The sequence below is a fragment of the Sinohyriopsis cumingii genome, chromosome 18 (assembly GCF_028554795.1).
Source record: "Sinohyriopsis cumingii isolate HCF-2022 chromosome 18, ASM2855479v2, whole genome shotgun sequence".
NCBI lineage: Eukaryota > Metazoa > Mollusca > Bivalvia > Unionida > Unionidae > Sinohyriopsis > Sinohyriopsis cumingii.
The window spans coordinates 51,822,022-51,838,788 of record NC_142978.1 but is presented as its reverse complement, the minus strand read 5'-3'; the positions used below and the strand labels follow the sequence as shown (position 1 = coordinate 51,838,788).

The window sequence follows — 16,767 nt, the reverse complement described above, 5'->3', positions numbered from 1 at the left end:
TTCCAGCTCTCAAATTCCAATTTGCAACTAGAGTCTTATCTCTGGCCTTGAGGGACAAAGCGGCACCTTTTAAGGTCTGCAGTCCTCAAGTAGCCATATGCTTCAGGATGGGTATTACCAAATGAAACGCAGAGTTGTACATATCTCCTAAACCACATCCTCGTTACACAAATTCGCTAAATAATCTTTTTCGAAAATGCACTTTTACCGTGATTTTTCCTCTGGAGAATGCAATGCTTTGTCCAATACGTCCTTTTATGCTAATATTGTCACTGTCAAAATAAAATTTACTGACAGAAACTTGATGACCTAAAAATTTTCGATGAACTTGATAGGTGTTTCCTCCCTAATATGGTTGTAAACCAATATATTGTGCTGTTGGAAAATACATCCATATAACTGCAACTGGGAAATGTTAAATAAAATAGATTGTTCATAGTTCGTTGATTCTGTTCTCCGAAGAGTTGTCAAAGGAGAATGATTTTCAAAAAGGTTCCAGAAGATGGCTGACACTTTGATAGGAAGAGTTACTTTTTTACTGGCGTTGGCGAGACTACCGTTGTTATTGTTACTGTTGGTATATTTCAACGAAGGACTGGGAAAATTACCAATACAACTGCTAAGTGGACCAGTCCGAAATTGTGTATCTTCTTGTTGCAGACTTAAATTTTCAATAGCTTATCCAATGACACAATACTACACCACAATGATTTGCCAGAAAAAGACGATTTGGCTGGAAACGTTCTCCACACCACAACCACAGTGATTATTGTTGTTGCTGTTTTTGTAGTTCTTGAAGAGGGGAAATCTGAGAAGGAGAGGTAGCTGCTGTTTTCAACAGCATACAGGTCACTGTTACATCTTTTTAAAGTCGATGACTTCTGAAACTGTAATCCAAAAATCGGAACTAGGTCGATATCGTTTCCAGCGGACTTTCATGAAGTCGACGCCTTCCCACATTATATGTTCTTCGATCAATAATGTTTTCTATATCGTACACTTCGTCTTCTTTTTTTCCCCCTTTGTAACGGAGGCATCTAAATAGTTCATGTTAACACTTCTCCAATCATATAATTTAATGAATAGTTTTATTTTACCTATGTGAACCAGATCTCATGTGTTTAAAATTTTGTCTTATTCGATGATTTATCACACGTTCAAATCAATCCCATTTGCTTACGCAAACTATACAAACAAAAATACTTATATACAATAATTCAAGAGAGATAATTATAATGGAATGATTTGGTGCTTGTTTAATTTGGCAGTCAAATGAGGAGTATCTCTATTCCAAGTGAGCTCTGTAGCTGTGCAAAGGATTGTGTATATCTATGCTGATTAACCTTACAATTTAAGTATTCCAGTCGGTGTATAGTAAGTGAGGTTGCTAATCCTTAGCAATTATGCTGAAAATTGTTTTCTTAACAAGTAAAAACACTTCATGTAGGAGTTATAACTTCCTTTCTTTCTAGTTTGTTCAACGTCTATAAAAGAGACTGTTACTTCACGTTTAATGTTTCAGTCTAGTACATAAAGTTTTGCATTTCTGTCAGTCTTTAGTTTGGCACAACAGAATATATTATTAAAATCAGCATCACAACCCTAAAATTGAAAATCAAAATTACAAATGAAAGTAAAGAAATGAAAATCGACAAGAGTAAAATACGGAAATGAAAAATAAGAAATGTTTCTTTTTTTTAAAATTTGAAATTGAAATTAAAAATGGTAAATCAAAATTAGAATTGAAAATGAATATTTTGCCAAGAATGAAATATATAGAATTAAACTATACATAAAATATTAGATTAAAAATTAAAATTCAAAACCATTACCTGAAAGTGAAATTGTAGATAATAAACGTATGAAAATTGAAAATGAAACACAACGTAAAGTTAAAATGATTTTGAAAATCGAAATTATAAAACAAAGATAAAAATAAAAATAAGAAATTATATTTAGAAAAGCAAATCTGGAAATGAAAATTGAAAATGATTAGTGAAAATTATAGTTGAAAGATAAATTTTAAACAAATGAAACTAAGAAATTAAAATTTGAAGAGTACTGTTCGAAAATTAAACTTATAAACTATGAACTGAAAATGAAAAATTGATAAAGATATTTTTTTTTAATATTTCACAATGAAATGTGAAAACTACAAACTGTAAAATACATGAAAATATTGAAAATGAAAATTAATATGCAAAATTTTGGAAAAGAAAATTTAAAAAAAATTAATTTAAAAATGAAAATTAACTGAAAATTGAAATTGAGAGTTGAAAATAAAATTGTAAAAGAAAGATGAAAGCAAACATCTTAAATGTAAATGTAAAAATAATTTTTAAAAAAATGAAAATGAACAAATGAAAATCAAAAATGAAAATGAAATTTACAAAAATGAAATATTAGAAACTAATTCTGAACATGGAAATAGAAAACGAAGAATGTAATATTGAAAACAAATATGATGTGAAACCCCTGCGAAAATTAACAGTGTTACTTAAATAACTAAATTATAGGCCGAGTCGTACCAAAGACCTATACAAATGATATTAGCAGTTGGCTCTCTTGGCGTTCAGCAATAAAAGGTTAGTGTTAGGACTGGTCGGACTGGTGTCAGGAAAATGTGTGTGGGTGGGACATTTTGCTTTATGTCTGGGGCATAACATTACCACAACACTGCCTAGATAGCCAGTGTTTCTTTTTCGATACATGGCGGTCCATATCGCTCAGTTTTAGACTTAGGGTAACCCAAAATTTCCGTTACACTCCGTCATTTTACGTAAAATATCCGCAAACGAAAGAGATCTGAAATAAATATTATTTTTGTTGTTCCTATCTTGATAGCTTGCATACTTATTAATTCAACTGAAATTCAATTTATAAATATATATTTTTGTTTTTTAGTTTAACGTCAGCTAACGTTGTGGTGCATTGTGGGTAAAATATTATTAAAAACAAAATGGCTGCAACAACAAGGGAAGGTGAGTCTTCTTTATTTACTAAACAAGATCTTCTAGTTTAGTCAGGACAGCTTACAGGAATAATAATATATGGAAACTGTTGATACTGTTTTATTTTCTCCAGATGACATAACTAATTACACAACAAATTCAGCCAGACCTTGAACTTGAAGCTGATTGCCGCAGCGTTAGGAAAATGATTTGCTCACGTGCATTCACGATCTATCCCGATAAATGTTTATGCTTCGTGAAACATTAGATTGTTAAGATTCTACAGTGTACTTTGGCATATCATTTACAGTACGTGCTGGCTCTTATTTCAATCTATAACGACAGGGCAACATTACAATCGTACATGCTGGGCGGTGTTACGAAACAACCAAATCCACCGAAATCAACAAGATGTTACTATAAAAGTTTTTTCCTTGTTCGACATTAATGAAATTTCATGATCTGCATTACTATCGTCTCTAAGTAAGATGTATGCGATATTAGCACAAGCTTCAATTTCACCTTTGCGACATTCCGTGAGTAAAACGTTAACAGTATATTTGCTCATTTGTAACATTCCTGAAAATAAATGTAATCTTAAATATTCTGATGCATTATGAATGTGTATTTGTGTTGTTTACCAAGTTCACTTCTTTGAGTTGGACGACATAGTGAAATAAGACTTTGAATGAGAATCGTAACAGACATGGGCAACATAGTGTACATCCATAGGTATTTCTACAACGTAAGACATATCACCTGATACTTTTGTTCTGCGGGTTGAGGGTGAGTCTTACTGCCTACCTAACGTCACTGTGTAGCGTGTTTTGATGTCGACTAACTGTGATGAAAGTCAAGTTTTCAGAAATATCACATCTGGCAACCAATAATGATTAGCAACCCCAGTCATTTTTTTTATATTGAAATAACTGCAAACACTTGCTTTCTTCATATAGACCTGTTTAACAGCATTACAAAACAGTTTATTGTTTTAAAATATCTCTATTAGAAAAAACTTATATAACTTTTAAGTTACAAAATATTTACAAATTTCTAGAATTTATGTCTTATGTAAATGTATTCAGATTATGTGGCAGTCATGGAACTGAAGTAAAATTTGATTTCTGTAAAAATGTTATAACTTTCTTATTTGTTAAGATATTATTATGAAATTTGATATTCTGATTGCATTTTTCCTGCTAAATGCATTACACTCATTAAATATGTTGTCTGACTTCAATATTTTCATTTACAACTGAAAATCATATAAAAATTTCACAACTTTTATGACAGTTAACTTAATACAAATATATCACATTAGCAAGAGTTCATATGCAAGTAAAACACATTCAAAATCAACAAAAATGCAGTGTTTATTCATAATTGTGATTGAAACAATGTTGCAAGACCTAATTTAAAGCATACTGTGATGTTAAACAATATCATTTATAATTTCATCGTTGTCTTCAAGTTCTGCTACTTTGTTCTCCTTGTCTATTATTTGAGATCTAATCATTTCACAGTTGTCACATTTGGCATTACATCTTTCAGCATTATCAGGTACTAAAGAGTCTCTGTTTCAATTTCAAGCGGAGACTTTTAATTTCATTCTTAAATAACTGTTGCTTTTCTGAAGGGACAAGATCTTTGATTTCTCCCTATTTCTTTTCTCAGAAATAACTCCTACTTGCTCTGTCAGTACAGTAATTTTGTCAGCTGATGCTTGGTTCTCATTAGTCACAGTTGCAAGCTTTAGTTCACTTTCTTTCAATTTTTCAGTCATCATCTTTATTTGGTTCTCTCGCCTGCTAACTAATCGTTTCAAGCCACGCAATGCATGCAAGTGTTTCTTTGAGGTCTCATCTCCTTTATTTACATTCCGCACAGAATAGTGACCAATCCTGTTTTTAATGTTTTCTAACTTCTCAGTATTTTCGGCAATTTTCTTCTGAAGTTTTGAGCACTGTTTCAACTGTTTCTTATTTGAATACTTAAGTAAGTTAGTTTCTTTTTTCAGAGTTTCATCATCATTATCATTGTCATCACTGTCAACAAGATTACCACTTGCCTGAATATCAGTGGGCTTTTTCTTAGTGCAAAATTTATTTTCGCTAAATTGTCATTTTCTATCTGCTGTATAGTTTCCTTTGTAACTGCTTCATCACAAAACACTGTCTGTTCAGTTTTTTTCGTGGTCAAATATGGGCTGAATGTGGCATTCATTAGCTCCTTTACATTTTTAAACCCAGAAACTTTCTTTTTGGCAACAAGTTTTTTTTTTCTGTTCACATACTCTACTAACTTTTGTTTTAAGAGATTTCACATTCACATATTCCAAGTTGGAGTTCAACTTTGAAATAATATTGACCAAGGCATACAAGTTTTTGCCACGGTGTTCAATGTATGAATTTATTTCAAGTACAAGTCCATTTGTTAGTTCCTGAATAGGATTCAAGTTAGTTTCATCTTCTAAGTCCTGTGATGTTATATTTAGCTCCTTGCAGAATGGACCAGGGCATGCACCATCTTTCACTTAGAATGTTTCAGTATCATATACAGTAAAACCTGTTATGAGAGACCGCCCCTTCTGCCAACCAAAAGTGGTCTCTCAAGGCAGGTGGTCTCTCATAAGAGGTGTGTGAAAATGGACTGGTTTTCAGGGTCAATAGTTAGCATTGTTGAAAAATAATTAATACCCATACTCACTGTACATGTATCATATCCTTTATTCATGAATCTTGTTAAATAATGCATGCATTCCTCTCAAAATATCTTTATATAATAAAGATATACATCTATCAAACAACGAGAATAAAATTTATATTTCAACATCACATTAATATGTACAAAAAATGAACAGTTAGATATGATGTATATATCTTATTTTATACACTTATTCACTGTTTTTTTAAAAGAAATCCATTATACTTCTTTGTTGACATGTTTTACTCAGCTCTTTGGTCTGAAGATGTATCTCAATTATTGCCTTTTCCTGAATCAACTTTCCACTTACTGGTATGTTTTTACTCCTTGCAACACAAAACCACTCCCATACTCGCTCGTTCAGATCTTCGTAAACTGTCCGTCGTGCCGTGGCATATTTCCTCTGTGCTTGTGCACCTTTCTGCCATTCGTTTCTAATGGACTTCTTGTCTTTGATTACATTTTGAACTTGCGTTTTACCGACGCTTTATCCTGACTGCTATTTTGCGAGTGGTCTCACCTTTTTCATTTCTTTCAATGACATTAATCCTTTCTTCCAGTGTTAAAATTTTTCTTTTTTTCAGCGGAGATTCTGCCGTTGTTATTAGTGTTGACGTTATAAAGACTATAGGTTTTGATCAGGTTTTGGGGAATTGTGGAATAAATATATATTATGTACCAATGAATGAAACCAAAATACATAATTAACTCATCAGGAAACAATACTGTACATTTATTTAAATCAACAGCGTTATAGCTCGATAAACAAATGTTCCGACCATCTGCACCCACGTAAACAGATTGTGGCTTGGTGAAACACTAACAAAAGAAATAAAAAATAATTTAAAAAAAATCCGGAAATGATTCTCACTTACTAGTATTAAAGACAATGAGCTCATTCACCCTCCAGGCATTATGGATTAACTGGAAAGCAAACGACGTACTCAAACCAACACTGAAGCCCTTTTAAACGATTTCTCACTTGGACATAAGGACTACCGGCGTTTTGTGAGTTTTCATACAGATAAAGAAAAAATACAAACCTCTAAATTGACTGCGTATATCCAGCATTACTCCCTTTGATGTTACTCTTACTGGCTATTCACATGACTTCGGCACTACAATGGCGGTTAGTGACATGTACTTTAGTCTGGTTTACTGCAGTTTACAAATGACACCGTACGCTGGAGTTGTAAATTTCACAAAACTGGTACTGTAGCAAGACAAATTATTTTTAAATACTTTATTAGAGCAATCTTTGCTATTTTTGCCGTCTTTGTTACAAAGGATTAAATGATGGTTAGAGGTGTTTATCCCGATATATGGTTGTTCAACTATAGTGTTATTTAATGTGCACTTTGTTTGCATACTACATTTATCCCGAGCTCTAATGTTTACAAAGGATTAAGTTAAGGTCAGTGGTGTCAATCTGTTTTGATTTTTTGGCGATGTGGTCGTTCATAGCAGTGTCAAAATGCATATTTTGCCAAGAAATCGCGGTCGCTGGTCGCGTTCAGCAGGTGGTCGTTCATAACAGAGCGTTTATATAGTAAAATCGATCCGTGCATTACGATTGCGGTCGGACATGGCAGAGGTCGCTCATGACAGGTTTTACTGTACCTGCAAAATAAATTATCACTTTCAGACTTTGTATTTTTTTTCTTCTATTTTGAAAACATTATTGATCCTATCAAACGTTATCAATGCATTCTGAATTTAAGATCCCATATGAAGTGTGCTACGTTTGTCAAAGTAAAAAAAAAAATCATACCGAAACTTTGCATTTGTCAGATAGTGATGCGATTTTATTCTCATAATTTTAACAAACAGTGTCCCATTACAAAATTTAAACAAATGCATAATGAATATCAGGTTGAACATATTTTAAAACTGATCAAAGTTTGTCAGTTGAGATATTTACAGCATCGAACTTCAGCCTATTTATAGTCGACGAAAATCTATGCGTGTTCATTTTGCAACTGCCTACTGTCTAAACCGTACAACAAGCATTAATACGATAAAAACTATAAAAATATCATCTTACCATGTTCTTCTGGCACACCAATTTGTACGTAATTAATAATAAAGTTAGTTGGAACATTGGTTGTGGAAAAGTTGACATCATCATCAGCTGTTAGAAAATTCAAATATGGAGGACAATGTCGACACGAGGAGATTCAAATATTTTACAAATTCGATGCTCATTGGGGGTGGTTTATAAACGTTTCCGATATATAAATTTGGTATAAAAATAATGCTTGGAATATGCCGATTTTGATGATATATGTTGCATTTATTCAGATTGTCAAACTTATGGTCAAATCTGCGTAAAGTTTGAGGGATTTTTTCTTTGTGTAGGAATATCATAGGAATGTGCTACAACCACTGACCGAATTGTTTACATCTCCTCTGATTGGATTGCAAATTTCATGAATATTCATGAAGTTTTAATAACCCACATTTTGCTACAAAGAAGAGTAGGGTCACACGATCACGGCATGATCAATGCTTTTTCCAATGACGCGTGAAATCTGTAATTTTCTATGATTATGGAGTAATAATTCCATTAATATAGCATCAAATATAAAAAGAAAACATGCCCATTATAGATAATTTTATTAGCTTTTACAATATATAAAATGTGTTGCAATCAAATGGCATGTATTAATGCTGCAATGAAAATTCTACACTTGGCCAACAGTTTCATCAGATTTCCAGGTAAAATGGCGTCTTGACCGTGTTTGACTGGGGTTGCTATAATGATGCTTTCCTATGAAGTCAAGTTATGTTTTTGTAAGACTTTACTTATCTTGATCTCTTTTTTCTAATAAATTAAAATTCTCACAAAAGAAATGGACCTGTTTTCAAGTTTCATTGGCAGACATTTCAGTTTCCTGGAAAACAATAAAAGCCGGGAATGCTGAAATTGGGTCAAGTTGAAATATTCATCTTTAACAAAAACAAATAAAATACAAAAATTATGCCTATTGTAACAGCAAGCAACATTTCATTTTGTTCAAGAAACATATCCCCCACATGATTCTACTTACATACTTTGGCATACCTCGACCATCATCGCATTGCAACAAATTCAAATGTATGTCAATGGAACATAAAAATCGTCCATTTGCTTGTGTCATTTTCATTCTGCTAGGATAAAGACAGCACAATAAGTATAATAATTACACTTAAATTAGTGGAAGAGTGTCGATATAGGCTGCGAAATATGTGAGATATTCCTGAAACTTTGACTACTCATTCCGATGTCAACTGACATTGGAACACAATTAATACAAGCCCGTTATTTGGACAGTAAGACATTATTTAACCAAAAACAACATGTGCTATATCTTACATTGTAGTACTAATCCATAGGATGCTAGGTCTTGCTGTTTTGTAGTGAATAACCAAGCTCTGTATATGTCATATATGGCCTACATTTACAGATTCGAATTTTGTATGGGAAGAATTTTGATTTACTATTTTAAAATATGTATTCATGTTCAATTAAATACCAATGTTTTCATAAGTTTGACAATTTTAAATGAAACGGGTATTTATAAATTAATGCATGCATATTATCAATTAACAATTTATAAAAGAACAATTTACATTAGAAAATATGTATTTCATGAATGAACATACAAGTATGTTAGCGTGTTAATTTCAACTATTTGTCATTGCAAATAACTTTTAGTCCTTTTTGATGCTGGCTTTTTCCCAACATTTTCAGAAGCCTTTGGACAGTTAAAATTTAAGCTTGGGAATATAATTGTGACCAAAATAAATATTTTTCAATAGATTTTTAGTACAATAAAAAAATTTACTGTCATCTAAAGATAAAGAAATTTTACATGAATCTGTTTTATCGGGAATTTGTATGCCAATGATTTCCTTTCCTGATGGTATTTTGTTTGCAAAGGGTTCAGTTACTAACACACAGTCCTACTAAACATCACAAAGTCATGCAAATTTAGAAAAATTCATAGAGAAACCCAGTATAAGAATATAAAATTGTATATAATACATAAGTTTAATATATGTAATGTAATAAACTTGATATTGTATGATAAAGACAATAAAATTTACTAATGCTTTCCTATTACAAAATCAGCACTATCAAAGGCAGCTGATTATATTAAATATTATATTTAATTTATTTTAATTTGTGATTTTATATGCCAGAAATTGAAGAGCAGGTACGACAGATACAAGCCAAGAAGCGAGCACTTTTGTCTGAAGAATCCGAAGAAAATAGAGTTGGTCTTGGGGCAGAGGGTCATTTTGACAGAGATATATATGGCTCTTCTCGTAGCAAATTTGAAGGCTACGTCACTTCCATCGCACCTAATGAAGATGTAGATGTAAGTCTTCCTTATTTTTTTGTAATTTAGAAATGAATTTTTTTTATGCCCGTGAAGGCCAGACATAGGTATTACTTTTCCTCCATGTGTGTTACTAATTATTTTCAGCACTGTTACGGTGAAAGCAGTTGCTGTATTCAGCGTAAACTTTAATTCAGTATTATTGTAGGTCTAAAGTTAGTATTCTGATATGTCCGGATTTCTGCATCATTATAATATTGTTAAAAGAACAGGTACTGCATTTAATAGAACACTTAAATCTTCAATAAAAATAACCATTTTCCCATTAAATGCTTGTCATGATATTAGCAGTTGCTGAAACGGTCTGGTACTGCTACATAGGTGCCAACCCACGTGAATTTGGCGTAAATTTCACGAGTTTTTCAGCAATTCACACCGCAAGCCAAAAATTCGCCAATTCTCAATTATTTTAACTTTTTTATAAACTAATCGATTTTCCATTAAGCACCAGTTGTGATATTTGCTGTTGCCGAAGTGGTCCGGTACTGCTGGTCACAATGATTAGTAGAGCTACAGCCGATTAGTATGGTTGGCCCGGTCGCAAGCATTTTAGCCTATTTTAATCTATATGTATAAGAGTAGTCTTACAAATGCTTTTGAGAGAAACTGGGGCCTAACTGGAATTTTTCTCCACACATGTGTCACCAACACTGATTTGAGTTACCGTTCAGCATCACATGCAAGATCTTGAAAATGTCTTCACCACCAAAAAAAAAGAAATGTATTGCTCAAAAAGTGAAGTTTAATTTGGAGTATATCAAAAATTGGATGTGCATTCTGCCATTAAACATTGATATATTTCATGCTTTTTGCACACATTGTGCCACAAATTGTAGTATTGGGCATGGTGGCAGAGACGATGTGAGGATGCACATCAGTTGAAAAAAATGTAGAAGTTGTGAGAATTAAGAATTTGCAGATTTCAGCTCTGGAATATTTTAGGCCATCGGCATAAGACCTACAAGCTACCAACACTGAAGCATTATTTGTGGGTTTTCTTGTTGAACACAATCTACCTTTATCAGCTGGAGACCATGCTGAACATTTGTTCTGACTAATATTCTTGGGCTAAAAAATCACTTTAAAAAATTTCCAGTGGAATAACCAAAAGTGCTGCAGCTCCTTAGCTGCAGAAAATTTGTTGGCAATTTTAGTCACCAAGATCAACCAGCAGGCAAGAAGTCTGAACTGTTTAGAAAACAAATTTACAATCAAGCAATTGAGGAAGTTCAAGTCTGCCACAGTATCATGTCTTGATAAATAACCACAAGAACAAGTGAAGTTTATGAATACCATAATAAATAGAAATGCAGATATATATGTAGTGTTTTAGTTTTATATTGCAATCTTGATATAGTATAGTATTGACAGTCAGAGTAGATGTCTTGGTATTTTTCATTAATTCATGTCCATGTTCATGACTTTTTATCCCTATTTTCACTAATTGTGAGCCTGGAAGGTTGGCAGCTATGCTGCTAGTAGCGGTATTGGTAGAACTATAGCCAGTTGGTACAGTTGTTCCGGTAGCAAGCATTTTAGCATATTTGAATCTATATGTTTAAGAGTAGTTTTACAAATGCTTTTGAAATAAATGGGGGCCTAACCAGAATTTGTCTCTGTTCATGTGCCACCAATACTGATTTGAATTACTGATCAGCTATGCATCTTGAAAATGTCTTTACCACCAAGGAAAAAGAAATATGTTGCACAAGAAGTGAAGTTTAGTTTTGGAATATGCCAAAGGTTAGACATGCATTCAGCCAACAAACTTCAGTATACATCATGCTTTTTGCACACAGTGTGCCACAAATTTTAGCATTGGGCATATTGGCAGAGACAATGTAAGGAAGCACATATAGGTTGGGAGCATTAAGAACTCCAGCAGATTTCAGCTCTGGAATATTTTAAACCATCAGTTGAAGACCTGCAAGCTACCAATGCTGTAGATTTGTTTGAGTTTATATTCCCGGGCTCAAAAATCACTTCCAAATTTTCCAGTGGAAGAACCAAAAGTGCTGCACTAGTTAAAGCAATGTTGGAGAACGCCACAGAAAACTTGGTTCTTAGCATGCAATTGTCTTTTTTTTATATAGTGACTGATGGCAGTAATGATAGAGGAGCCAGGCAACTATATTCACTGGTGGTTAAATGTTTCATATCTTGATAAATAACAAGAAGAACCAATGAAGTTTATGAATACCATAATAAATAAAAATGCAGATGTATTTCTGCATATATGTATTGTTTTAGTTTGAGATCTTTATATAATTTAGTACTGATGGTGAGAGTGGATGGAGTTATTTCCACAAATTCTTGTCAAAATTCACTCATTTTTATACCTATTTTCACTAATTGCAAGCCTGTAGAGTTGATAGCTCTGTATGTGTGTGTGCGTGTATGTATATATATATAATATATATACATACACCATAACCTTTGTTTGTACACATTTCATATAATAAAAGACACCTATGGTCTTTACTTTCTACATTGAGAACAGTTATTTTTCTTCTTATCCATTTTAAAAAAAAAGTAATTTGTGTTATTGGTGAATTAGAACGGTAAGTGTGCTGTTTAATTTTGAGAATATTGCATGATTTTAAATTATTTTTCATTGAGACATTACAGGGCCAGTGTCAGTGCACAGTTACCCTTGATTAATGTCTGATTATTAAATTATATTCATGACGATGCTTGCAGTTTTCAAATGTGGTTGCAAATTGGGCGTGTGCCTATCATTTTGAGAGGATTGTAAATTTGGAAATCTTTGTGCATTTTTAATATGTAACATTGTGATTTTTTACCTTTTACATTGGGGTTCATGTGCCTGATGGCCTCTATAAGTATGCATAGGATGATGATGATGACGGAGCATGTGTGTGTAATGGGTTTTTTTCTGCTTTTTTAGGATGATGATGATGTCGGAGCAGATGTTCCACGGAAATCCACATATACAGCCCCACTGAACATTCTGAATGACACGTTAAATGACAAGGTAACATTGTAAACTGTTTTAATAGCAATTTTTTGTCCACATACATTCCACAAACACTACACAGTCACTTCAGTCTCACACACTATACAGTCACAATTCAATTTTGGTACAGCCTTTTGTGGACTCTATTTAAAAAGAACCCCACTTAGCAGACAAATTTTGGCATGGAAAATCCAGTGGTAATAAATGGAAATGTGATGAGATTCACTATTGGGGTCATGGTCTGTATTTAGTGTAATTCATACAAGTGTAAAAGAAAATCAGGATGACAAAGTGGCAATATGCATGGAAACTATATATCATATTTGCAAACCATACCATCATTTCCTTATTAAATTCCTCAGTTATTTGGAAAATTCATCCACTTTGCTAAATTTATGTTGGTGGAAAAGCAAGACGCTACAATTTTCTGGCAGCATCAGCAATTTAAACATTTTATTGCAGTTCATTTTTTTTTAAATTTTCAACTCCCCATCATGGATTTTCTTCTACTTAGCATGAATTGTTATGCAGCTAAGACATTTCATTGTACATCATATCCACTCAGCCATAGTACAGTTAAGACTAGACTTTTATGGAGATTGAGCAGTTTGTTGGCAATGTGTTCACATTGCATCTTTGTGGTGACAAATTTGATCCCAAATTAGGTACATGTAACTGTCAGTGTTGACCAATCCTGTTTACTGATTCTTTGGTTGTCTCTACATTAGAGAACACCTTGTTCCAACAGATTAATTAGACCAAGGTCATTGGTTAAATCCTGGTTCCAGGTGATCTCTACTTCAGAAACTGAAAGTCATGCCAGCATTGGAGTTTTCATTGTTCAGCCTAAATGAGATTGGTTCCACTGAGACTTCCAATATTCCACACTGGCCATCTTGAAAATCTTGTGGCTACTCCAGATGGTTGGAGGATCATATCAGTATGGGGGTTTCACGGAAGACTTCCTATCGTATCCACTTGGACCTGAAGGTGGTGCTCTGCAGTTTAATATTTTGCATAGGGTTAGGATTTTAAAGAAAAAGAATTTCCCCGGCTTTCCTCACTGGTTAAACTGGCTATTTAAAAAAGACCTTGTATATCTTAGGTATAATTAAAAGAACCTTTAAATCCCTTTATTTTGATGTATGATTGATGGGTGTACTATGGGTTATAGAGTATACAGCTTGGCCTTACTTCAAATGTGAATCTTTCAAAAAAGTGCTAGCTCTACTTGGTCATTTTCACTTCCTGAACTTCAGAGGTAAATTGTATAAAAAAAAAAGAGCCGATAACTTTTTTTACATTTTACATATTTGGTAATTCATTCATTGCACTTTCAGAAGCTGGTATTGTCTAGTCTGGCAAAATTCATTTTCCCTATTTTAATAGCTGCTATGTATAGTATACTTTAGACTAATTCGGGCTGATTTTTGAACACAAGGGAGTAGTCATTTTAGTTAGCAGTGTGCTTAAATCATGTAAAATTTCCAAAAGTACAATATCCAAAGAAATATCATCCACATTACATTACTGTAGCATATAGGTATGCCAACATTCTCTCCATTGTGCATGTTTTAAATTCAAACTACTTCACTTTACATACGACACTCTCTCTAAAGTACATATTAATTGGTGAGCGCCCCCTAAACAAATTGCCGTGTGTTTTTAAAGGAAGTGATCTTGTCACGTGATTCGTTAATCACAGTCTGGTACCCTATTGTTTTTATACATTTCTTTACACTAAGTGAGAGAAGCCACTTTGGCTTCGATATGTACCATTAACATCATGCAGATTTGACCTCGTTATGGTTCGTAATTTTGACAGTTTTTGTCATAGTAATAGCCACTGATTATCAAAGTGAACAAGCTCAACATCTTACTAAGGGAAGCCATAAAGGCTACCAAGCCATTTTCCTGCTGACTTGGGTATTGTACATCAATACTGCCATTTCTCAGCTGTTACTACTGTTCAATAATTGTAATTTTAACAATTATCAGTGACTAAACCGGACATCTTATGATAACATAGCAGTATGGCTAATTGGATTACATGTACGTACCCTTTTGTATGGATTAAAAGTTGAGTCTTTCTTGGTTTTTATGGAATAAATTTGGCTTCTCATGAGGCGTAAATGATATAATATTAACCTTAGCGGTAAATGTACTTTACACAACACTTCTTTCAGTAATGAAAACCTGACATCGGGGAAACAGAAATCGGATTACTTAACACACATTATGAATAAAATACTGGTTCTGGATACATATTCAAATAAAATGTGGCTGCTTGTGAGGGGTAAATTTTATATTATTGCACTAATATGCTGGTCACGTTAGCGGGGTGGCCTTTCGTGAGGGGTACTTTTGAACACAAACTCGTTGGTGCTAACGGATTCTGGATGTAAGGAGCAGGTGGCCGTTGGTCAGGGGGACTGTTCAAGAGGGGGACTACTATATACAATTTCCAAAAGTACAATATCCAAAGAAATATCGTCCACATTACATTAATGTAGCATAGAGGTATGCCACCATTCTCTCCATTGTGCATGTTTTGAATGCAAACAGCTTCACCTTACATGCGTCACTCTCTCAAAAGTACATAATAACTGGTGAGTGCCCTCTGAATGAAATTGGTGCCAATCTGAGGTCCAGTATGACCACAATGGAAGCAGGCTTGAAAATCATGTTAATGCTGATCCGCTTGAATGAAAGTTGTAATGACTGAAGACTTCTTATGATATCTGGTTGGGTCTGAATGAAAATGGTTCCCCTCTGACATTGAGTATGGCCATCTCAGTGGCTGTCTTATTAGTTAAGGTCCTTCGGAATGGATCGTCAAATTGATATGTAATTTTTACTGAAAGACTTAATGAAAATGGTGGCAATCTGATCTTTAATATGGTTGCCATGGCAGCCATGTTGAGAATCTTATTTTTGCAACTGCAGATGAACAGGAAGTCACATGGGCAAATGGGGTTTCGCAAGCAGATTTCTTATGTCTGCTTGGTACTCGATGAAGATAGTACTGATTTGATACCCAGTGCTGCCACCATGGTGTCCGCCTTGTTAATGCTAAATGAGTAGTCATATTAAAATGGGAATTTCACCAGAAGTCTGAAATCTTGTATGGTTTGACCTAAATGAGAATGGTGTAAAACTTACAGCAAATGTGGCCCTCACTGGCAGATTTGAAAATCTTGTTAGTGAAGATTTTTAGAGATGGTTTCAACGCTTAGCTTGGAAAAAGAAGAAATGGTCTTCTTACAAATTCCAGGAAAATCATTTTAGATAGTAGAGGGGGCAGTACCTTCAAGAAACTTTTGTTTTACTTTGGTTATGCTTGTGTTTTAAGTCAATTTAAGATTATATGTATGCATTATACTGCTTAGTGTATATATTTACCATCATTTTGTAAAGGAGCTAATGTATAACAAATTTGCATGCTTTTTATTGCCATGTGTTTCTTTGTGAAAATGTGATACCCATTTCTGATACCAACGAGTTGTTTGACTCAATATTGTATGCTTAGGGCCTGTTTGAAGGGTAATTCAGTTCAATGAACACTTAGCCTCCTTTGACAACTTTTTAAATAAATTTTGCCTATCTTTTTTATCATTGAAGGACTATGATCCACTGGCAGAGCATAGACAGCCTAAAATTTCTGACAGGGAAGATGAGTACAGGGCAAGGCGACGCAACTTGATTATCTCCCCTGAACGATATGATCCCTTTGCGGATGGTCAGTATTTAT

The 16,767-nt window shown here is 33.6% G+C and overlaps 1 protein-coding gene and 1 pseudogene across 1 annotated transcript in view; one reads left to right on the top strand and one right to left on the bottom strand.

The window, feature by feature from the left end:
* The first annotated feature begins 2,910 nt into the window (after positions 1–2,910).
* The window catches only part of LOC149776640 (splicing factor 3B subunit 1-like), a 67,256-nt gene continuing 53,399 nt past the window's right edge, over positions 2,911–16,767 (top strand). Inside the window, exons 1-4 of the mRNA XM_089941150.1 lie at positions 2,911–2,981; positions 9,840–10,018; positions 12,948–13,034; positions 16,638–16,755. Coding sequence (XP_089797276.1) covers positions 2,960–2,981; positions 9,840–10,018; positions 12,948–13,034; positions 16,638–16,755 — 406 coding nt within the window. The 5' untranslated portion in view covers positions 2,911–2,959. The remainder of the gene's footprint in view (positions 2,982–9,839; positions 10,019–12,947; positions 13,035–16,637; positions 16,756–16,767) is intronic.
* On the bottom strand, positions 4,537–8,727 carry LOC149776641 (uncharacterized; annotated as a pseudogene).